This window comes from Pelophylax lessonae (assembly GCF_965119305.1).
Source record: "Pelophylax lessonae genome assembly, chromosome: 5".
Taxonomy (NCBI): domain Eukaryota; kingdom Metazoa; phylum Chordata; class Amphibia; order Anura; family Ranidae; genus Pelophylax; species Pelophylax lessonae.
Window position 1 is genome coordinate 437952194 of NC_138772.1, and position 25052 is coordinate 437977245.

The 25052-nt window shown below is 39.4% G+C and overlaps 1 protein-coding gene across 1 annotated transcript in view; it reads right to left on the reverse strand.

The window, feature by feature from the left end:
* Positions 1-3278: 3278 nt before the first annotated feature.
* Positions 3279-25052, reverse strand: part of CYP7B1 (cytochrome P450 family 7 subfamily B member 1) — a 350457-nt gene continuing 328683 nt past the window's right edge. The window contains exon 6 of the mRNA XM_082259746.1: positions 3279-4046. Coding sequence (XP_082115872.1) covers positions 3747-4046 — 300 coding nt within the window. The 3' untranslated portion in view covers positions 3279-3746. The remainder of the gene's footprint in view (positions 4047-25052) is intronic.

Sequence of the window (25052 nt, forward strand, 5' to 3'; positions counted from 1 at the left end):
CCTAACAGCTGTGTATTGCATCACCAGTGTACACATAAAATTAGTGCAAGAGGTTCTTGGCTGCTCCAAATGTATTAAAGCTCAGCTGAATTTTCACTTTACATCAGTTAAATAGCTTGATTCTGGGCATTTTTTTTTTTTTTGGGTTGAGAAAAAATTGCAGAGCTTGATATACACACATAGGAAAAAAAAGAGATATCTAACAATTATTTCTCAATAGAGATCTAACTATGCTGGTTATGTTCACCCCAGAGATTCACACTGTCAGCCAGTCATGTTCACTTTATTTTATTTATGTTATATATATTTCATTTTTATATTTTTTTCTTAAAACCACTGCTTACACATACAAAGCAAGGGCCCTCCTCTGCAACATGCTGCCAGGGGACTGGCTGTGGCTGCTTTAAAAAAAAAAAAAAAAAAACATTACAACTTTGTGCTTTAACATATTTACCTAATTTGCACTTTAAAGCCATCCCACATTCTACAGCCATCCCACATTCTAGGGATGCGATCCTCATTTGTTTATTGCTGGCATGATTAAATGGTACAGTATGATGCTCCATGCTTCACTATACTGTAATGAAATGTAATCTCAAATTAATATATTTTTTTTGTTTTTCATTCATCAATATCCACAATTGTAAGGAAAAATCTTTTTCCTAGTTTAGCAGTTTTAAATGATAAAATCTTATCATTACATTAATTTAAAAAAAAAAAAATACAACAGGTTTAATTTTATCACATGCATATATGAAAAATGAAAAAAAAAAACATGTATTGATAAATGAACACCATTTATAGTACTAAATGGCAAAACATATTTTTCTGATTACTTCACTTTATGTGTCAACTTTTTTAAAAAAAACTTTATAGTACATGAATATTGACTTTTTTCTTTTTTTTTTTTTTTTTTGATGGAGCAAAACAAGAGTTTTTGTACAATATCACTGGCCAATCAGAATGCTCTTTAGGTAGGAGTTGCTCTGATAGGATCCTGAAAAAAAAAAATTGGTAACAGCCCAGTTTTGGCACATGGAGCATATGTAGGAAAATGCATCTTGCAAAAAAAAAGAATGCAGGATTTGAATTTGTTCTTTATTGGCATAAATGGATTATACAAGGACCTGAAGTCAATAATTATATAATATAACAATTTTGAGTAAACCAAGAAACTTCTAGAAAACAACTTACTTCCTATGCTGAGACACCCTGAATCACTACACCTACATGTCTGCACAGATTTATATTAAGCCTTTAGTCCAAAAATTAGTTAGGAGCTCAGGCTCAGCAATTGACTATTGCCAAATGAGCTGGGAAGAAAATGAATAGGTGGACAATGACTGCTTCCAGCCAGATGCCGTTACTGTTCGGGGGTTCAGCAACCACAGATCCTGTTGGCTGTTGAATACAATAGCCAGCAAGGGAGATTCCTCCATTCCCTGTTTAATGCAGATGAAGGAATCTCTCAGAACATAGTTACATAGTAGTTGAGGTTGAATAAAGACAATAGTCCATCCAGTTAAACCCGTGTGGTGTGTGTGGACGTATTCATTTCCCATACCCCTGAATGTTTTTATCTTTGAGATGTACGTCCAAGAGTCTTTTAAAAGAAGCCATACTCCCTGCAGTTACCACCATTTGTGGAAGAGAGTTCCACAATCTTATTGCCCTTACTGTAAAAAAACCCTTTTGTAGCCTGAGATTAATCGTTTTTTTTCTATGCTGAGATCACCATTGAGGTATTTGTAAATCGCTATCATGTCTCCTCTCAGGAGTCTCCTCTCTAGGGAGAATAAATCAAGCGCTTGTAAACGCTCCTCATACTTAAGGTCTTCCAATCCCCTAATTAGTTTAGTTGCCCTTCTCTGGACTCTCTCCAGTTTCAGCACATCCTTTCTGAGGATTTGCGACTAAAACTGGACAGAGTACTCCAGATGTGGTCGGACCAGAGTTTTATAAAGTGGTAGGATTATAGTTTTATCTCTGGAATATATCCCCTTCCTTATGCATGCTAATATTCTGCCGGCTTTGGCAGCTGCAGCTTGACATTGCATGCTTCTGCTTAGTCTATCCTCTACTAAGACTCCCAAATCTTTCTCCATTCTTGATTCCCCCAGAGATTCCCTCCCTAACACGTATTTTGCTTTTATGTTTTTAGTCCCCAAGTGCAATACCTTACATTTCTCCACATTAAACCTCATTTGCCATGTAGTTGCCCACTCTGTTATTTTGTTCGAACAAAATACATTTTTGAATGTATGGCTAGCTTTACATTTGAGATTTTCATGTTTGTGACTAGCATGAGAGGAAACCTTTTTTATCATTGCCTCTTGTTCTTTTGTTGCAGCGCTGTGTATGGATAGTCTGTACAACAATGATTATAAGACTGCATGCACACTGGCTTAACTCTACAGGATTTTTTTGTTCTGCCTGTAGAAGCAGCTCAATGTTATTCTATGTGTCCATGCACATTAGGACAATTATAGGCATATTTTGAGCTCAGCGTTTAGAGGCAAGAAAAAAAAACCCTTCTTGTTTGCATTTTTGATTGGAGCTTTCTGGCAAAAAACGCAAAACTCTCCTAAACTGTGTACAAAACTGCTCTATGAGAGTGTTTTTTCTGCTAAGGGAACTGGCTTTTTTTTTTTTTTTTTTTTTAAACCCAGTGTGCATGGAGCCTTAAAGCATAACTCCACTTTTGCTGAGAAAAAAACATTCCCCTCTGGGTGATCTCTGTACATTGCAAGGATTATACCAAACTTTGTTGCAGATTCCTACCTTTTGTTATTCTGAAGAAATCATTGTTTGTTCCTCTGTGCTCCTGTGCTGGGTGGGTCTAATGGGAGTGGTGTCATAATTATCAACCAGCTGTGGCAGCTGCAGGGCACTAGTGAGAAAAGCTGCTGGGTCTGCATCCCTTTAGACGTGTTCCTATTGGGAGTATCTCACCAAAAATGACATTTTTGTTGCAGGGGATGCCAGAAATCTGACTTGTATCTTAGACAGACTCCTGGGAAAATTGGTGAGCCAATCACACAAGCAGGAAATGATGTTTCTGGTGTGTGGTCAGTATACATTCTGTGTACAGAACAGCTCCAGGTAGCCATATTGCATTGCATTTGCAGAAAATTACAACAGCTGCAGATTGAAAAGGAAAGGTCATTTTTAATAATATTTAATTACAATATGATTTGTGTCACAATTGTATACGCTATATTGTTTTTGTTTTATTTGCTATTTTTCCCCCCACGAAAGTGGAGTTACCCTTTAAGGTCCTATATGCTGGAACTAAGCTACAAATTTGGTTATCACTTGATGAAAAAGCTCCAATATTTAGCAGAAAAACTGCCCCATGTAATAAACTTTGACAACAGCCACCAATCAGACCTGCTAAGTAATCAAAGCAAACAATAATTTCATGATTGGGATGCTGAATGATCATACTTGATTAAATGCATGATTCTGCCGCTCTGTAGTAGGCCTGATAAGAAGTCATTGTTACAGCCATACAGATTACTGATTGTAGTTTTCCAATAAAGCAGTAATGCAATCATAAATCCTAGCAGAAACCACACCCTAAGACCCCAAATGGGCCACATCTATTACTCCTATTGTAGCAGACATTGTTCTAACATAAAACACATTAAGAAGTATTCCCAGGACATGCCCACACACCTCTGAGAGTAATGTAGTTAAATAGGGTTGTTCAAAGAATAATAATGCAATAAAATAAAGATATAGGTTTATGAAGTGTCACATTTCCGATGCCTGAAGCGAAAATCAATATCAGAATCGGGGAGAAGGATTCCAAGTCCTGCGCGACTATTATCTAAACCAACAAATTTGTCTTCCGCTATCTCCATATCCAGGTAATCCAGGAGAACCACAAGGTACAGCTTGATTTCACTCAGGGCAAAGAAACGTCCAGGACATTTGGAGTTTCCGGAACCAAATGGCATCAGGAAAGTTTTTAGCTTTTTGTCCTTTTTGTAGAATGTAGTTTTCTCCTTTCCATCTTCAACAAATCGATCAAATTTATATTCCTGGGTAGAAAAATATAGCAAAATATTACTGGTCAAATGAAAACAAGAAGGCAAAAATGTATCAATATGAACAAGTTTTATTTATATTTTATTTGAGTTATGCTATTACCAATAAGAGTCGGTTCACACTATGGCAACACGACTTCGGGGGCGACCTGTGAAGTCGCCGTGAACCGCGACTTCGGCGTGACTTGCACGGACTTCACATAATGGAAGTCAATGCAAGTCGCTCCGACTTCGGACAAAAGTCGTGTAGGAACCTTTTTCTAAGTCGGAATTACTTGAGTCGCTCCAATTAGAACGGTTCCCATAGCACAGAATGGAGCACAACTTGTCAGGCGACCAAGTTGCCTGACAAGTTCGAAGTAGTGTGAACCGGCACTAAGACTGCTATTTATAAAGTTTAGCCCAAACTAAACAATTCTTAATTTTAGGTGCCAATTTTTAGTTTTTTGTGCTCTCACACTTTGAATGACAATTACATGCAACACTGTACCCAGACAAAATTTGTTTCACTTTTTTTTCCCACACAAGTAGAAAAGTAGAACTTTCTTTTGGTGGTTTGTAATCACCACTGGGTTTTTTATTTTTTGCGAAATAAGTAAAAAAAAGTGTAACTTTTGAAAAAAAACACTTTTCTTATTTCTATTATAAAATTTTGCAAATAAGTAATTTTTGTTCATAAAATTAGGCCACAATTTATACTGTCTCAATCCTTTGGTAAAAAATAACCTAAATTTGTGGATATTATTTAGTCTGCGTGAAAGGTACAAGCTATGGTGCAAATCATTAAAAACCGATCACACCTGATCATACCGGATGTACTGACGGCCTATCTCATTTCTTGAGGCCCTAACTGTTAGGACAGTACAAATAACACCCTTTTTGGAAAAGAGACAATCCAAGGTATTTAGAGGCATGGTGAGTTTTTTTAAATTGTAATTTTTTTCCAAAATTCTTGGGGAAATTAGGAAATTAGTTTTTTTTTGTTTTCACAAAATTGTCATAATAACAAGGTATTTATCACACACAGCAAATGCATACTTCAAATTACATGCCAAAATACATTCTGCTACTCCTCCTGAGTATAGCGATATCACATGTGTGAGACTTTTTCACAGCCTAGCCACACAGAGAGGCCCAAAAAGCATGGAGCACCGTCAGGCGTTCTTGGAGCATAAATTACACATCTAATTTTCTGACTACCTATCACACTTTTGAAGGCCCTGGGGCACCAGGACAATGGAAATGCCCACATAATGACCCCATTTTGGAAAACAAACACCCCAAGGTATATTCTATGAGGCATGGGCTGCAGATAGGTACTCAGGTACTCTGTTGGGCTGCAGATAGGTACTTGGGTACTCTGATGGGCTGCAGATAGGTACTGAGGTACTCTGATGGGCTGGAGACAGGTACTCAGGTTCTTTGATGGGCTGGAGACAGATACTCAGCTACTCTGATGGTCTGGTTACAGATACTCAGGTACACTGATGGGCTTCAGATAGGTACTTAGATAATTGAATGGGCTGGAGACAGGTACTTGGGTAATCTGATGGGCTGCAGAAAGGTACTCGGTTACTCTGGGCTGGAGACAGGTACTCCAATGGTCCGGAGACAGGTACTTCGGTACTCTGATGGGCTGCAGAGAGGTACTCAGGTACTCTGATGGGCTGGAGACAGGTACTCGGGTACTCTGATGGTCTACATATAGGTACTTGGGTACTCTGGGCTAGAGAAAGATAGTTTGATACTTTGATGGTCTGCAGAAAGGTACTCGGGTACTCTGGGCTGGAGACAGGTACTCGGGTACTCTGGGTTAAAGAAAGGTACTCTAATGGGCTGGAGACAGGTACTTGGGTACTCTGATGGGCTGCAGAGAGGTACTCGGGTACTTTGATGGGCTGGAGGCAGGTACCCAGGTACTCTGATGAGCTAGAGACAGATACTCAGGTACTCTGGGCTGGAGATAGGTACTCGGGTACTCTGATGGGCTGCAGATAGGTACTCGGGTAATCTAATGGGCTGGAGACAGGTACTTAGGTACTCTGATGGGCTCCAGATAGGTACTTGGGTACTCTGGGCTGGAGACAGGTACTCAGGTACTCTGGTGGTCTGCAGATAAGTACTTGGGCACTCTGGGCTAGAGACAGGTACTTGGATACTCTGATGGTCTGCAGATAGGTACTCGGGTACTCTGGGTTGGAGACAGGTACTCGGGTACTCTGATGGGCTGGTGACAGGTACTCGGGTACTCTGATGGGCTGGTGACAGGTACTTGAGTACACTGATGGGCTGGTGACAGGTAGTGGGGTACTCTGATAAGCTGGTGACAGGTGCCATGCACAAAAACAGTGCATGTAATCAGCTGTGATTGGACACAGCTGGTCACATGGTAAAGAGACATTTTCATTGGCTCTTTACCCTAATCGTGAATGGCTGTATCCCGAGGGACACACCTCATCCCTGATGGCCGTACTGCGCAACCCCAGGGGCGTGCGAGAGTGGTGAGAATGGGCGGACTTCATATGACGTCCGTCCGGAGGGAGGGAATGTTCCTGCCAGCGTCATTTCCCTATACGCTGGTAGGGAAGTGGTTAAAGACTGGTGGAGACATTGAGGTTGATTTACTAAAGGAACAGACTTTACATTTTGCAAAATGAATATGTAATGAGCTTAGTAAACATGATGAAAATGTCTTCACATCAATCAACCAATCATGTGATAGAACCCCCCCCCCCCCCACTTATGATTGGGTATCCAAGGAAATTCACCTTTTTTACTATCATTCACTTTTACAAAGTGAACAGTCCCATTTCTAAGTGAACATCATCTACTCCCATTTTTTCTTGACAATGAGGAACAAAACATCTAATGATAGAAAATTATGACATTGATGTAAAAAACTGGAGCACAGAAAAATAGGAAACTGTTCATTTAAAGTGGTTGTAATCCCTTACATATACCCAATGAAGTGACTGTTCTCATTTGATACACAGAGATGAAACAAATCCTCCTACATAGGTTGTATCTGTCTATTTTGTCTTCTCTTCTCTACATCCATTCAAAGTCCAAAATTTAAAGCTTTTCTGAATGTTCGGAAAAAAGGGGGCAGAGAGCTAAAGTTACACTTTGCAGAGTCAGTGAGGAGAGGTCTGAGAGCTGATTGGAAGAAAGAGACACTCCTCCTTCACACAGCTCACAGGAAAAGAGCTGAGGCTGTCAATCTGCTGGAGATCCCTCGCCTGTCACCATTTTTCTCTTGGTGTCAGGAAAAATTGTCAGAAATGATGCATGCCGATAGCAGAGCAACAAAGCAGCAGACAGAAATGACACTTAGTGCTTTTAATTGAGACAAGTACACACAATAAAAGGATATGCTTTGTTTATATTTCATGTCTGAGGTTTACAACCACTTTAAGGGTCCTTTCACACTGTCCACTCCATCAGCAAAGTCCGTTCTGCTCAGCGTGTGCAGAGACCCAACGTGTGTCAGGTCCCCGATGTCCTCTATGGGGAAATCGGATGAGAACGGATAGGCAGTCCAATCCGATCTGCTGGACGGATGGAAAATAGGGTTTATATCCGTCTGGATTTCATGGACAGGATCGGATGCGGATAGCAGCAGGTGTCAGCGGACATGTCTCCGCTGACATCCGCTGATCCATAGGGATGCATGGAGCATCCAATCAGGTCTTCCTGAAAAACTGACAGGCGGATCTGATCGGATCGTCCCTGTGAAAGGGGCCTAACATATTTTATTTCTGTTTTTAAACAAATAATTTCTATTTGAAAAAAGATGTACACACAAAACAAGTACAACCAGTATACAAAACACGTCACATGACATCATTAGTATAAAGTTGTGTGACATTTCAGGCTGTAATAACAAAACAATTTCTACATTTTTCTTTTTACAACCAAGCAATACAACAGGTCTCTTCATATTCCTCAAGCATTATATGACTCTTCTAGTATAGTGGATCCCCAACACTGACAATTGTAATAACGACCTTAGTCTCCATCTGAGGTCCTGCACCCTCCTATCACTTCAGAAGCTAACACAACTGAAAGACCATATTTCATTTTGAGTAGCGTATCAAACCCCAACTGTAGGGGAGCAAGCCCCATGGTATCTGGCCAATTATCAATTCTTCCATATATTCACAATTTTTTTTGGTGAGTTTCACAATTGATGTCAGCTTTTCGCTTACTGAATTGCAATTCACCTGTTTTATCCGCAAATGTCTTGTAGGCAGATGACAAAGTGCTACAAAGTGTGATCAATTTACATGCTATGCTATATGTGCAGCTGGCTGAAAAGCTCCTGTATCTAAGGCTCCATGTAAGCATGTTAATGGTTCCTATGGCATAGTGATACCAAATACCTATGATACTGTAGGGTGCTACTTATCTCCATCCTGCATCTGGTTATTTTGGACATCTACACAGCATATCTATTAAGTCTCCTTGATCTCTGATACATTTGAGGCAAAGAGGGGAGTTCCTCCTACCCCACTTGTATAATTGTAATGAAGTTCTATACACATGATGTAAAATGAACAGTTGAGTTAACTTATGAGAAGAGGAATCTCTTTCTTTATATTGTACAGATGATGACTGTTGCTTTGGCTAATAAAACTGAACATTAAACAGTGATCTAAATCTATAAACATCACAGTTATTCTCACATGTTATGATAACTAGATTTAGGTTGTCTCAAATAGATTATCACAATGGTGCTTGCCTGAACTGAGAAAAGTAGACGAATGGCATGGAGTGAGGGTCAGCCATTGGCCAGCTAAAAGCACAATCATGATATTTACCATCTTCATAAACAGGCCATTCTCTGTGGAAAGGTAATTCATATGTCTAGAAAGACAGTCTTTGGCTTATGTCTTAAAAGGCAAAAGGGTGATTAATTTATGCCCAAGCTCGAGCATCCAGGGCAAGTATCCTCCTCACACCAAACACTCACATACATTTATTATCTAGTGTGGTTGGCACCTTAGGGACATTCATGAGTGCACATGCTGAGCATCATATCCAGAGGTTGTCTTTGGGAAATAGATGTATGAGTGCTGCCAGCATTGCTGCAGAGGTTGAAGGGGGGGGGGGGTCTGCCTGTCAGTGCTCAGACCATACTCCGCACACTGCATCAAATTAGTCTGCTTAGCTGTCGTCCCAGAAGGCAGTCTCTTCTAAAGATGATGCACAAGAAAGCCCAGTTTGCTGAAGACAAGCAGACTAAAGAAATGAATTACTAGAACCATGTCCTGTGGTCTAATTAGACCAAGATAAATTTATTTGGTTCGGATGGTGTCAAGCATGTGTGGCTGCAACCAGCTGAGGAGTACAAAGACAAGTGTGTCTTGCCTTCAGTCAAGCATGGTGGTGGGAGTGTCATGGACTGGGGCTTCATGAGTGCTGTCGGCACTTGAGAGCTACAGTTCATTGAGGGAACCATGAATGCCAACACTACTGTACTGTGACATACTGAAGCAGAGCATGATAACGACTCAAACACACCTCCAAGACAACCACTGCCTTGCTAAAGAAGCTGAGGATAAAGGTGATGGACTGGCCAAGCATGTCTCCAGACCTAAACCCTATTGATCATCTGTGGGGCATCCTCAAATGAAAGGTGGAGGAAGGCAAGGTCTCTAACATCCACCAGCTCCGTGATGTCGTCATGGAAGAGTGGAAGAAGACTCCAGTGGCAACCTATGAAGCTCTGGTGAATTCCATGCCCAAGAGGGTTAAGGCAGTGCTGGAAAATAATGTTGGCCACACAAATATTGACACTTTGGGCCCAATTTGGACATTTTCACTTAGTGGTGTACTCACTTTTGTTGCCAACGGTTTAGACATTAATGGCTGTGTGTTCAGTTATTTTGAGGGGACAGCAAATTTACACTGTTATACAAGCTGTACACTCACTACTTTACATTGTAGCAAAGTGTCATTTCTTCAGTGTTGTCACATGAAAAGATAAACTAAAATATTTACAAAAATGTGAGGGTTGTACTCACTTTTGTAAGATACTGTAGGTTAGCTTATTGTGGTCTCCTGATTAACAAGAGGCTGTTAGGTAAAACATAGCAGTTTTCCTGCTTAACAGGACAGTTAAATTATTTTGGTAGGAAATCCAGTGTTTTTCACAAGTGCTGCTGTCTGTATTGGCTCCTCTGTATCCAGTCAATATTGGAAGTTGCTGGATGAACAGGAGTGACTCATGCAGATCAGCAGCATGAATATGGATGCAATCCCAGGCAATTACAGGTATAGGGGCCCCTATGCATGCTGAGAGGGGTATTTATATTCGGTAGAACACACAGGAAGTGGTCTTGTCCTGGAGAGGGGAGTCCAGCTGAGGAGGGGGTGCTGTGCCTTCCTCAGCACCTTCTGCCATGTGGCCTCGGGTGGGAGACCCGGGAGCTTAAATGCTGACCAGAGTGTTCTGAAGAGCAGACTGAGGGGGAGCCATCCCTGGAGATCTTTCTGGGATCCCTGGAGGGTGCTGCTGGAAGATTGGAAGGAGCTACTATTCAATCCAGAGGCCTTGTGAGTACAGTAAGGATCTTGGGGCCTGATTCTCTGGCTACCCCCCACTGTGCTAGGAAAGGCAGCTACTGGGTCAGCAGAAAGGGCATACTGGCTAGTGTTCTGAAGAGCAACCGTCCATTACTCCTACAAAAAGACTTGCTCAAGAGTGTACACAGTTGCATGCAGTAATTCCACAGTTCAGTTAAAGAAGCAATCCTCCTTGTAATTAATTGAATTTGGAGTATCCCACTACATTTCCTTCCCTATCCAAGTTCTACAACAAAATACCAAAAACAACCAAAATCCCTAGACTGATTATTGAAGAAACAAGCAGAAGAAAGGGTGCACCTGGCTGTGGAAAAAAATACGGTGTGCCTGGCCGCAAGAGATGAAATAGGAAAAGATTCCGGAATTATTTCTAGCGGCCTCTACAGGGTGTAGCGCTACACTTATACAATCTGTTGATGTATCCATTGTTTCCAATGGGAACAGTAAAATATAACTATCATTTCCTGTGAGGTTTGTTTATGCTTATACAGGCTGTTGATAAATCCATTATTATCATTGGGAGTAATGGCTATTATTATCATTTCCTATCAGTTTATATTATGCTTATACAGGTTGTTGAGGTATCCATTGTAATCATTGTGAACAATGCATATAATTATCATTTCCCAACAGGTTCCAAGCTTACACAGGCTGTTGAAGTATCCATTGTTACCATTGGCAGTAATGGCTATATTTATAATTTAATGTCCGTTTCTATTATGCTTATACAGGCTGTTGATGTGTCCATTGTTACCATTTGGAGCATTGTTTATAATTATTAAATTATATTATTATTATAATTATAATTTCCCAACAGGTTCAATTTAGGTTAGAGCCTGTTGAAAGTATCTAATGTTACCATTGGTAGTATTGACCTACATTTATCACTTCCTATTAGTTTCTATTATGTTTATACAGGCTGTAAATGTATCCATTGTTATAATTGTGAACAATGGATATAATTGTCATTTCCTATAAGGTTCCGTTATATTTATACAGGCTGATGAAGTATCCATTGTTTCCATTGGGGAAATTTTCATTTCTTCTGCGGTCTGTTTTAGAGTTGTCTGTAGATGACAACAAAGCATATAAATGCAACATTCACCTTTCAGTTCTAAAAAGCTTTGTTTTAAGCACAGAACCCAAACTACAATGGAACAGTGCACATATAATTAACTGATAAAACCCCATGGACTTGCAAGTAATTGCTTTACTCATAATAAAAAAGTCCGGAAAGATTATTATATCTTTCAGAAAAACAAGTGAGGGACTATAAAAGAATATCTGAGCCATTGAACTGTCAGACAGTTACCTATTAATGAATGCACAGCTTTACTTTATAATGTTCTCATTACCTACAGTCACTGCACATTGAGTGAGAAGACAACATTGACACGTCTAATCCTATAAACAGTCAGCACATACAACAGGAGCTCACAGGCTCGGGATTCACACTCAGTGTGCACAAAGGCGATTTACACAGATTAATTTCACAGAATTCACACTCCTGGTGGAACTTTCCAGTCTATGTAATTTAACTCTATCATTTTATGAGAATATAGCATCTACATTCATACCGCATGAGCAAAGTGCTATTTTCCTTAGATACCAACTGATCAGTTCTAGGTATTGAATATCTAACCTTTGTGTGTCTCTCTGCACAACATGGCTTTGTTAAATCAAAATTTTTTTTTTAAATCCATTAGATAATTATTATACATAAACTTCTATTATAGTGCTAGTAGTATTAACTTACAGTACCAAATACATAGAATTTTATGGGTCAAGAGCAGGAAAATAGGTGTAAGGGATGCAGGCATTGTTTTTATATGATTGAGGCTGTGTGGGTATAGCAGTCTTTCATTCCTTATCCAGTAGGATTGCATGGCAAGATACTCAAGAATAAAATGCCAAAGTGACCCCCCCCTACCCCGGAGCTGAGATGGATGGAGCTTGTACATCTGTATGTACAGTGGCAGGGTTGGCATGGGACAATAAAATGACAGCTGCTGTCTATCAGTTCTGGAGTTGCGACCTCTTGGTCCACTGGTTAAACCAAGGTGATTTAGTCATAATGAGCACAGTAAATTAAAGTCAGGTTGCTATTAACATTACCATAACCACAATTTGGTCTTCTGTCTATGAGCCAAAGTAGTTTATAACTCATCAAAAGTGTGAATATTATTTTGCCATGTGACCCTTTTATAAATGTACTAGAACTATGCTTTTTGGTGCTAAGAGAAAACTATAGGACGAATGAGATACTAATGTCTATTAAAGGTAACTAAGGGTTCATAAGGGGCTGAAATTTTCATTAAAAAAAGTATTTTTTTAACACTTTACGCATAACAGTAATTTATAAAAAAAAACCTAAGGAAGTAAACAAATAAAGAGCATGACGAAGCCATCAGACTGACAGTTTCCAAATAATTTTTGTTCCTGGGTTTAGTTATTCTTGTAAGCCTAAATGATACTTGGGCTAACTGAGAGCTTTTATCAATTATAGCTTGGGACTTTATTGGAAAGAAATGTTTTATTTTAGATCCTTATGCAGCTAAGTGAGTAGTATGGATCACAGAAGGTCTTCATGATGTCGGATTAGTATGATTCAACACCTTCCATGTTATAGTAGTCAGAGATTAGTTGTTTTTATCACCATACACCATTTTTAAAGTGTCTCTTGCCAAAGCCTGTGAAGTATGAGCCCAATCACTAAAATATCATATAAGCTCTAACATAATATTGAAAATTAAAAACTATTTTTTAATATTTTTTAATAATGACTGTGGAAGTATTGCCAGTTTAAAACAGCTTTCTTTAAAATAATACCTGGTAATACTGCCATGGTCATTGTTCAAGCACTTTTTGTTAAAGGTGGACGATAGGTTCACAATGCTCTGTCCTAGTCTCACAGTTCTTCTCCTGAGTTGTCATCCTATCACACGTTCCACTAATCGAAACTACAGGTGGACAGACTTCCACTGCTGTCACCACCAGAAAACCTGCCCTGGGAAAAATCAAGCAGCACTCACTGGGGTATAAAATGACTGCTAAGATAGTGCAGGTAAACAGATAATGCTAAGATACAACATTGGTTAAAAAAAGGACAAACCTATACAATCCATTTAAGTAATATCAAGGCAGGCTCTTCCACTACATAGTCTATGGTAAATCATAAAGGGGTATTAAACCCAAAACCAAAACTGTAATATATTGCAGCTTACCAAATATTAGATGTAGTGGCTGCATTGGTTTATTGTTTTCAGACTTTTTTCCCCTGTGTTCTCACCTGGTGATCTGGCCAGTAACAAAGCTCCTGTATTAGAGTGTTCCCACTCTGGATAAAGGAGCACAGGGGACACCTTTGGACAGCAGCATTGTCAGCCTGAAAGGAGGGGAATGATAGATGGACTAGCATTAGATACACTAACAAACTCAAGAAGGACTCCAGGTCATACTTTATAAGCAGTTGCAGCAAACATTTTTTTCCTTTTGGCCATGCGCCATGATGGGAGCATTGTGTAGACAGCTGGTACAGACATTGAGTTGGACGGGTCATATCTAAGCTGATTCTCTGACGAGACATGTGTGCCTACACTGAACCCTAATAATCAAGCTGTTTTTGAACATTTGGGCAGAGTGGCCTGGATTTCAAGCTTTAGCGAACCAATATTTGTGTTTTTCCCTTATCTGCTTGACTTAAGTGGCTTATTTTTTTTCCATAAAGATTTTTATTTAGAAAAAAGTAGTAACATCCAGAGAGTTAAAAAAGTAATTGTATAATAACAATAGATGATACAAAGTTTAGTTGTAGGACAATGCATTAACCTTTAATATAATGATCCAGTCCTGATTCAGTCTACGGGTTTGTGTAGCCAACAATGTGATGCAACATGTAAATTAAACAAAAGAATTGGTTGGAGATTTCTTCTATGTATGGGTATGGAAGTATAAACTATAATCTATGGGTCCTAAGAGGTGGATGAGCATTGGGGAGTCAGTTATAGTGTGGTTTAGGTTTATCGTTGGTGTGTGACTAGTAGTAGCAAGATGAGTTTATAAGGTATATGCATAGTGGGCTTTTGGAAATGGCTTAGTTTAAAGAGTAGGGGAGAGTGAAAAGTAAGGTATATGGGGCAGGAGAAAGGAGAGAAGAAAAAGAAGAAAAAAAGGGGGGAAGGGGTTGGTGGTCTCTTACTTTCCTCCTCAGTGGCAAATCAGGTGTGCACAACTTCAAAGAGTTTTATGTGTGGTTCAGAAGGGGGCGACCCATAAAAGAGTAGGGTCGGTAGGGATCAGGTTAGATGATAGATATAAAGTATCATGGATTTTGGATATCAGATTAAAGGGTAGAATATTTCTATTAATGGCTGGGTGCATTACTCATGTGGGAGAATTTAGTGGTCGACTAGGAGTGCATTGCAGCACTCCTATTTGGTCCAAAATTTTGTAGGGGTGTCTCGTGCAACGTGGATTAATTCTTCCTATTCAGCAGCTAAGTGGCTTATATATATTAGGCTGTATTCCTCCTATGACATACTAATCTCCCCATGTGCAATCCTATTGGTTCATGCTTTGTTTGTTTACTGATTCTCTAAACACTTCTGAGCACCCTGGTGGCAGTTTATGCAGTATTTACAAGTCTCCTGAGGAAACCAGTGATTGGTGAAACATGTTGAGTTAAAGTTACTGCACCTACATTCAGGCCGCATGGATTTCCTATGATGGTTTTAGGAATTTCACTGCATTTAATGATTGTATACTACACTAGAACTTTGATAATTTTATGAATATTTTGTGTTATGTCAATTGTGGCACCTTAAAAATCCCATTATTTTTGTGTATCTGTTTTCTAAAATTGTTTGGTGGAATGTGGTGCCTTGATCCTTGGATACCCTGGCTAACTACTATATAAATAAATAAAAGCTGATCATTGTAAGCTCCCCTGCTAAAGTTAAATAGTTTGTCTGCTACATTCTGCTGGAAAGCTTCTTCTTTTGAAAAACATAAGACTTGCTGGCTGAATTACTAGATGAAAAAAAAAAAAGAAAATGAATGCAGCCATCACATCTAAGAAATGGTAAGCTACAAGTTTGCTTTTGGGTTTAATACCATTTTGGGAATAATGTACAATCTTATTGTATAGTATATGGACAGTCTTAGAAGAGTTTGAAGAAGGACCTTCTTAGTTATTATATTTCATCAAATCCTTAATATCTAGTTTCAGGGGGTTTTTTAAGAGTCTACTGTAAAGGGTCTAAAATTAGAAACATTTAACACATAAGCCATGAATAAATACATTCTAAAACAATTTGCCTTTAATTTACAGATTGTCACTGAGAAAATACACATCTACAGAAATAAAGCCACTTGGCAAGTACACTCAGGCAGCTGTATGATATTCCACTGGTTCCAGTTAACGGACTGCAGTATTAGGAAAATTCTAGGCTGACAGATGGTTAATAATTTAGTATACATTCCTTTTCGCAGGATAAAGCTGAAAACAGTGATAAATATAGTTGATTACACAGTACATATATGTTAAAGGTTAATTCTAAATCATGAATTTATAATTAAATGCAAAACAGATTATATTATTTGTGCAATTACAAAATCACCTATAAGGAAAACAGAGATTAAAGACTTCCAAAATGCAGTGTTTTACGTGAAACATTTGATGAAAATCATAATCCTGGTTAATTATGGGAGCAGATATGATTAGGAGCAAAAACAGATCTGTGCATCTTAAAATAACAGAAGAAAATACTGTATCTTTAATATGCGTTTAACTGGAGAACCTTTAAGATAGAATCCTTTTTGATGGCATTTGATACAGACTCCAAAGGTGAGATTTATAATGATAGTAAAGTAAACCTGTCATTTATGAAAAAACCCAAATATGTGCAAGGCAATTAAAAAAAAAATGTAACTTTGGCACAAGTGAATGTCACATGTCCACTTCACCAAGAATGAATATCACTCATTTAGTAAACCACTTCCCTAAGCCCCTATGGTCAATATAAAGAACATTCGTAGTGGGGTCTAGACTTATCTAGCTTTTTGTACCTCAGGGCAAAAATAATTTCTGAAATGTATGTGCATTCTACAGTTTGCTTTTGCCATTCATTCATCCCATAATGAAGTATCAGGTTGTACGGGAAATGGCACCGGCAACAAAAATTGGAAGAGGTATTTCCCAACTTGTTGAAATAGAAAAAGGTTAGTCCACAACAAAACACCAACTAGATTGTGATTTTATAATTCAGCAAACAGGAACTTTAACACAATCACAGATGATGTGAGTTTCAATTTAATATGATACTGCTTATATATTGTGTGAAATGTAGATACTAATATGATTCTGTATCATCTCATTGTAGAACAATATCTGCAGCATTTAGTAATTTACCCCTGAAGAAGAAGCGCATCCTAGCTTTGAAACGTGTTGGGTACTCTAATGCTGCTTTCCTGTAATTTGTGTATCTGTGCTGTGTTTTTTATGTTGGAACTGTTTGTCATGTTACCTTTTTGTTTACTTAGCTAATGATTTTTGCACAATAAAATTACATTTTTATACTACTCTTTTCTTCATTGTGAGTGCCTGAAAAGTCCCAACCCCTTAGGGCATACCCTCTTTTTTTAAACTTGTTGAAATAAGGTATAATGCTTCAGATGTTGCAAGATTCATTCATCTTTTCATGTCACATTGGTTGTTCAACTTTTCAGTAACAGTAGGGTGTGAAGTCTGAGACAGTGATGATCATACTGACTGTTTATAGGATTAGACGTGTCAATGTTGTCTTCTCACTCAATGTGCAGTGACTGTAGGTAATGAGAACATTATAAAGTAAATCCTGGTTAATTATGGGAGCAGATATGATTAGGAGCAAAAACAGATCTGTGCATCTTAAAATAACAGAAGAAAATACTGTATCTTTAATATGCGTGTAACTGGAGAACCTTTAAGATAGAATCCTTTTTAATGGCATTTGATACAGACTCATTTTTTAGGGGGGCTTCTTTCCCCTGTAAGAGGTACCTCCACATCTGCTGCTCATTGAAACTAGCAATGTGTTTTCTCTTATTCCAGTACCATTGGGTCAGAAACTTCATAAGGCCCATACCCTGGGAGCCATTTACTTGCACAGGGGCCACATTCCTGTCACCATCCTCCTCCAGGGACACAAAGAAGGTTCTACCATCCCAGGTAATTACTTCAGACACAAGGACTGATTGTCCCAAGTGACCCCCCGTGAGTATGTGAACCAGCACTTACAAGCAGTAAGCTGGCACTGGGAAGCCCCATAAACCAATCTCTCAACTCTTTATCCTGGCCTATATTTCTTGAGTCATATTTCACAAACCCTAGGAAGGACAGATATGATATAGTCATCTCAGCTTCAGTCCTTTCTATTAAGGATAAGTCACACGTGGTTGCCTAATTTAGGCTCTTTGCAATGCAGAATCTCTTCAATAGGAACAAGGATGGACACCCAACTTTCAATGTTTAACAGTTCTCCATTAGAGAAAACAAGTGTCCCACACTTTTTTATTATCAATATACACCTTACTTGAAGGATGCACCTCCTCCCTTGCTCCCATTGGGGGCAGCTATGCTCAAAGGGAAGCCAAAGTCCCTGACATTTACATTTATTTTGGCAATGTAGTTCTTCTTTAACGTGATCCTCAAAATACCTAGGCCCATCCTACACTTCCTCACTCTCTCTCTCTCTATATATCCCAACCTAATCATTGGCAGCGGAAAAAAAAGCAAACTTATTTTAACATGTACATAATTGAATGACTGAAGTCGTATTTACTAACTTCAGTGAACAATTACTTTGCTAGCTGAACAGACTCTACTCCTTTAGTAAATCCATACCAATAACTTTGAACCTTGGTCCTATTAATATCAAATAGTTTGTATATGCGCTCCTAGGTCGCAGGATACCTAGGCGCAAGAAGAGATAGTTATGGGTGCCACATCCTTGATAATGGAATTGGAAGATAGAAGAAAAGGAAATTTGGACTTTATTGGCACCGGTATTAAAAATGTATATTTTTATTGAAAAAATCACAAGAAAACATTTAAAACAAAGACAGAAAAGAAGTATACAGAATAATAAACATACAATTTACATACAATAAAATCAGGCGGCAAAGCCTCAAAACCGTGTGCAAATGAAATCGCACAGCCTATTGGGTAATTATAATTGTAACAACAATCACATATATCACAGGGTAACCTGTATTCATGAGGCGGCCATAGAGAGGGATGGTAACCGTCTCTGAAGGTCGTCTGTACAATGTGAATGGACAGATGTTGAGTTAAATCCCAGTTGCCCTACATGTTTCGCTTAACATAGTAAGCTTCCTCTGGAGCACGTGGTGTAAGCAAACATCTGAAAGGAGGTTCAGGTGATAAAACTTTTTAATAAGCTGAGCCTGATGGGCTACAAAGAATAACGAGGGGGTCGGTACGTTGTGGTTGGAGCAAACTGCCTAATACATACGCCAAGAATAACATGGAGATTAGTACGTCATATACCATAGGTCCTGATAGGATCATGGACACCTTGTCATGGACACCCGGTAAAGAAATATAATAGAGGGGCCAAATGGAAGAAGACCCCACGGCCTTCAAATCCAAGCAGAGGAAGGCGAGGTGGGTACACCTCATATGCCTGAGACCCTGGTGTGTTAGGCACAGATTTGCTCCAGGTCCAACGACCACACATACACCCCCCCCCCCGGATGGGGATACCGCCAACTGGCCTCTATTATATTTCTTTACCGGGTGTCCATAACAGGGTGTCCATGATCCTATCTCCATGTTATTCTTGGCGTATGTATTAGGCAGTTTGCTCCAACCATAACGTACCGACCCCCTCGTTATTCTTTGTAGCCTATCAGGCTCAGCTTATTAAAAAGTTTTATCACCTGAACCTCCTTTCAGATCTTTGCTTACACCACGTGCTCCAGAGGAAGCTTACTATGTTAAGCGGAAACATGTAGGGCAACTGGGATTTAACTCAACATCTGTCCATTCACATTGTACAGACGACCTTCAGAGACGGTTACCATCCCTCTCTATGGCCGCCTCATGAATACAGGTTACCCTGTGATATATGTGATTGTTGTTACAATTATAATTACCCAATAGGCTGTGCGATTTCATTTGCACACGGTTTTGAGGCTTTGCCGCCTGATTTTATTGTATGTAAATTGTATGTTTATTATTCTGTATACTTCTTTTCTGTCTTTGTTTTAAATGTTTTCTTGTGATTTTTTCAATAAAAATATACATTTTTAATACCGGTGCCAATAAAGTCCAAATTTCCTTTTCTTCTATCTTTCTTGGTCCTATTAAAGCCACCTTCTCATTTCTCTCAAGTCAAGTCAGGGTGCTTCTAAAATGAATGAAAAGTCCCAACATTTACAATGTGATAAGTAAGTCAAAGGAACAAACAAATTAATTTACATATGGGTCAAATCTTGCAAAGAATTTGGACCTTTTTAAAGATGCAGTGCTTTGCTCTTTCAGTGTTCCCAATTAGATATTTAGGTACCCATTGTCCCCATTATGATACCCTGCAGGTTACCTTCCTTAGCAAACACACTATTTACCTGCAAAAATATACATCTTTAAATCTTTCTAGTTTTGTTCATTAAAAAAGTGAGAGATGTGTGCGAGAACTCGATGGTGGCCATTTTTTCTATGATATTTCAGGCAAAAAAAACAGGCAAGCAAACCACTAGCAGAAAGAATTTTAAGAATCTCCATGGTGGGGGGAGAGGGGTATCCTGCAATCTGACAGCGATTTCCGGTGTTAGGGTGACACCTTTACTTGCATGGTCCTGCCAGAGCAAACTTTGTATGTGTGCTCACAACGTATGTGCAAACACTGTCTGTGCACAGGCAGCCCACATGAATTGCATGAATAAAGTCAAACCAGGTGCACATGTGCATCATGCACTATGAATGATGGAACATGTAGTCTCATAGAGATGTGGAAGTTTTCAAGGCCATACAAAAGAAGCTGGAGTCTGCACCAGCAATAATATAGAAAATGTTAGTGATTGCTGGAAATTTTTTTTTAAAAATCAGTACATGTGAAGTGGATAGTTTGTCAATAATTTTGTATTTAGTGGAGGCTTTAGTACTACATTACGGGGTTGAATTACTTAAGGCAAGTAGACTGTGCACTTTGTAAGTGCAGATGCACTCACCAAGTGCAGTTGCTCCAGAGCTTAGCAAAGAGGTGAAGCTCTGCTGAATTCCATCATCCAATCATGTGCAATAAAAAATGCTGCTTTGTTACATTTTCCTTGCATGTGATCGGATATTCTTTGCAAAGTGAAGCATCACTGTTTTGACTAAGCTCTGGAGCAGGGGTCTTCAAACTATGGCCCTCCAGTTGTTCAGGAACTACAATTCCCATCATGCCTAGTCATATCTGTGAATATCAGAGTTTTTCAATGCCTCATGGGATGTGTAATTCTGCAACAGCTAGAGGGCCATCGTTTCAGGATCCCTGCTCTGGAGCAAATGTACTTGCTGAGTGCAACTGCACTTGCAAATTGCACAGTCTATTTGCCTTTGGTAAATTTACCCCTAAGGCAGTCCATTCAAATGAATGTCCTGGCAATGCACCAAAAGGTCCAAAATAATGGACATGCACCATTTTTTGTAAATAAAGAGCACCATACACCCCAATATATGTTACTGTGCTTTGTCGTGTACTGCAACACATGTGCATTGGAACTGCATTGCCCTAGTGCTTTGGGGAGCCATTAACGATGAATGGCACCTCAACAAGCTAGTCACAAGGCACTGCAGGGGGAAATATGTAACATTTTAATCACTTAAGCCCCGGAAGATTTTACCCCCTTCCTGACCAGGCCCTATTTTGCGATTCGGCACTGCGTGACTTTAACGGACAATTGCGCGGTCGTGCGACACTGTACCTAAACAAATTTGACGTCCTTTTTTCCCCACAAACAGAGCTTTCTTTTGGTGGTATTTGATCACCTGTGCGATTTTTTGATCATGCGCTATAAACAAAAAAAGAGCGACAATTTTGCAAAAATAACAATATTTTTCACATTTTTTTTATATGAAATTCCCCAAAAAAATGTAAAAATCAAAATTTTTTAACATTTTCGGCCAATTTGTTTTATGCTACATATGTTTGGTAAAAAAAATCACAAAACGCGTATTTTGATTTGTTTGCGCAAAAGTCATCGCGTTTACTAACAAAGGGAAAGATTTTTGTCATTTTTGTTGTTTTTTTTTTAACGCGTAATGGCGGCGATCTGCAATTTTTTTTGCGGTACTGCGACATTGTGGCGGACAGATCGGACCCTTGACTGACATTTTTGACACTTTTGGGATTACCAGTGACATTTCTACAGTAATCAGTGCTATAAATATGCACTGTTACTGTAAAAATTACACTGGCAGTGAAGGGGTTAACTTTTTTTTAGAGGGAGGGGTGGTGTGTGTCCCTAGGGGTGTTATTCTAACTGTGATTGGCTGTGGCTTGAGGTGTAGGAACAGTGATCAACGGTCCTACATAGTAGAACCGTATAATCACTGTTTCTACACAGGGGAGAATGACAGGTGGCTTGTTTACATCAGCCGCCTGCCTTTCTCCCTCTCCACCGACGATCGCCCAGAGTCACTTCCCCGGGGGACCGTGACCGCGCGGGAGCGGGAGCGCACCTCCGGCAGCGTGCGCTCGCTCCCCAGAGCCTCACAGGCTAGCGACGTAGTACTACGTCGCTCTGCCTGTGAGGGGCTGACTGCCGCAGTAAATATACTGTGAGCAGTCGGCAAGTGGTTAAAGATGAATGGCACCACAACAAGCTAGTCACAAGGCACTGCAGGGGGAAATATGTAAAATGTAAATAATAATTATAAACGAGTCCAGTGCTTATGAAGATTACACATACACTGCTCTGTGATCCAGTACCAGTCGTTTACCTGGTTGAGTGATGCTCAGGGTCATCCAGCCCACTTCCTGTGAGTGTAGGCCATCACCAACATATGTCCTGGAGGGCATCATGTCAGTCTAGGCTTACATGAACGGTGACAATTCACTTTGCAAAGAATATCCAGTCACATGCAAGGAAAATTTAAAAAAGCTGCGTTTTTGCTTGCACATGATTGGATGATGGAATTCACCTCTTTGCTAAGCTCTGGAGCAACTGCACTTGGTGAGTTCATCTGCATTTACAAAGTAAGTACTCCTGGACTGAACAGCGATCAACATGTCATCACATATTTATCCCAAAGCCCCTTTTTTCCACTGCTGATCACTCATCAATGGCAGTAAGGATTTAAAATGTAAAAACATTTTTACATTGATTCATTTTGCTCTACAGCACTGTAATTGCATTTTAGTGAAAGACTTGCTTCAAAGGCAGATCGCTATTTGAATATTCTCTAATTAACATAGGGAACATTGGTTTGAAAAATAATATTATATTTTCTTTTAAATAAGGAAAAAAAATCTGAGCATGCATTTCCTTGACCTAATTCAGGTTTCTGTTCAGAGCCAACCACTCTCTCCAACCAATCAGAGAGCAGTTTGATGAGTGGTCAGTTATGTGTTACACATTCCTCCCCCTCCTTCCACTATCAGATGTCAGTAAATATCGTGCCAATTTCATCACTGTTTCACAGAACCAGTAAGAACACAATGAAAGATGATAGCAGATGGTTATGTAATCTGCCTATTACTGTAGAACATTTCCCAAAATCTTGTAGTTTGTCTCCCTGAAAGGTGTCCATAGAAATGTGAATAAAATGTCCATGAACATTCTCAGTGACCATAAAGAATGTTGCTCCGTACGCGCTCTTAAGATTTGTTCTGTACGTATGATTTTATTTTTATCAGAAAAAAATAAATTGCAGCAAACATAAGAAACAGCAAAGTCGTAGTGACAGATGTATGAATCTTGATAAGCGTCTTTCTTACATTTGTTTCAGAATTGACTGAATCCAAAGTTTAATCACCTAGTGTAGTACAGTGTTCATATGCACAGCAGGAGGTTGATTTGTTGCCAATTTGTTATTATTGTCAGTTATGTATTTTTTATATAAGTGAAATCTAAACTGTTATTTTAACTTACTATATGTTAAAGCTGAACTCCAGGCAAACAGCTACATACACAGATAAAATAGCACTATATAACCACTTGTAATAAATAAAATAATATATATGAACGCTGTTTTATCTGCCAAATTATTTATTTTCCTGTACATCCAGTCCTGATACTGACAGACCTCTGGCGCACACAGAATAGCCTTGTAAGGCAGGGCAGGAGACCTATTTTTTCCTCTGTTGCAGTTAAGCAACACTTAAAAGTCTTGTCCCTTTCCCAGCCTGTGACTGGACAGTGCAAGGAGAAGCGGTAGACTAGTTCACTCAATTTCTTCTCTCCACCTCCATCAGTATGCTCTTTTCACATAACTGATAGGCTCCTTCTGCTTCTCCTTTCATTCTCAGGATGAGTTCTGCTGCACAGGAACTGAAAGAGGCCAAAGGCCAATACCAAGTCATATAAAGGTAATTACACCGCATAGGTACATTTTTTTTAAAATAAATTTGAAGGTGTATTGAATGTGTCATGAACACAGAACCGCATTAATCTGGATACACTTACAGGATTTAGAGAAAGCTGCTGTGAGGACATCTTATGCAATATAAGATGACATCATCGCTATTGTCATGCAAGTTTTTAGGCTAGCCAAAGCCTAATAAAGGGATCCTTTCCCAAGAAAAACCTGGAGGTTGCCATTGCTGACATGCTTTTAAAAATGCTAGCTGCCATGCCAATCCTCTGGCCCCAATGTTCACGCCGAACAAGAAAGAACTTTAATTGAATTTAAGAAGAAAGAAAGAAAGACTTTATTCTGAATTTCCCACTGTGCATACTTGTTCTGAGACAGAAAATAAAAGAGTCGTGAAGTCAGAGGGTCGGCATGACAGCCAAGCAATTAAAATTCCCAAAAGGTCAGCCATTGTAGTCCCCATTTCTTAGGAAATGTTTAATTTAACAACTTTACGACCACCCTATAGCTTCAACAGGGTGGCCGCTGTGCGCCAGAGCCCCATATATATATACGTGACCCCGCACTTCTGGGTTGTGGGCGGGCTTGTGCGCTGCCGACAGCTCACTCTCGCTATGGTTGTGCACAGCTAGAGCCGATCAGCAGGTAATGCAGACTCGATGTCCGCCGGCACCCTCTGATCGTTTGGTTTACAGGCAGAACTGCAGTGTGCCTATGTAAACAAGGCAGATTGTCGTTCTGTCAGTAGAGAAGGCATCGATCCTGTGTTCCTGAAAGGCAGGAATATAGATCCATGCCTTCCCCTAGTTAAAGTACCTCCCCCACAGTAAGAA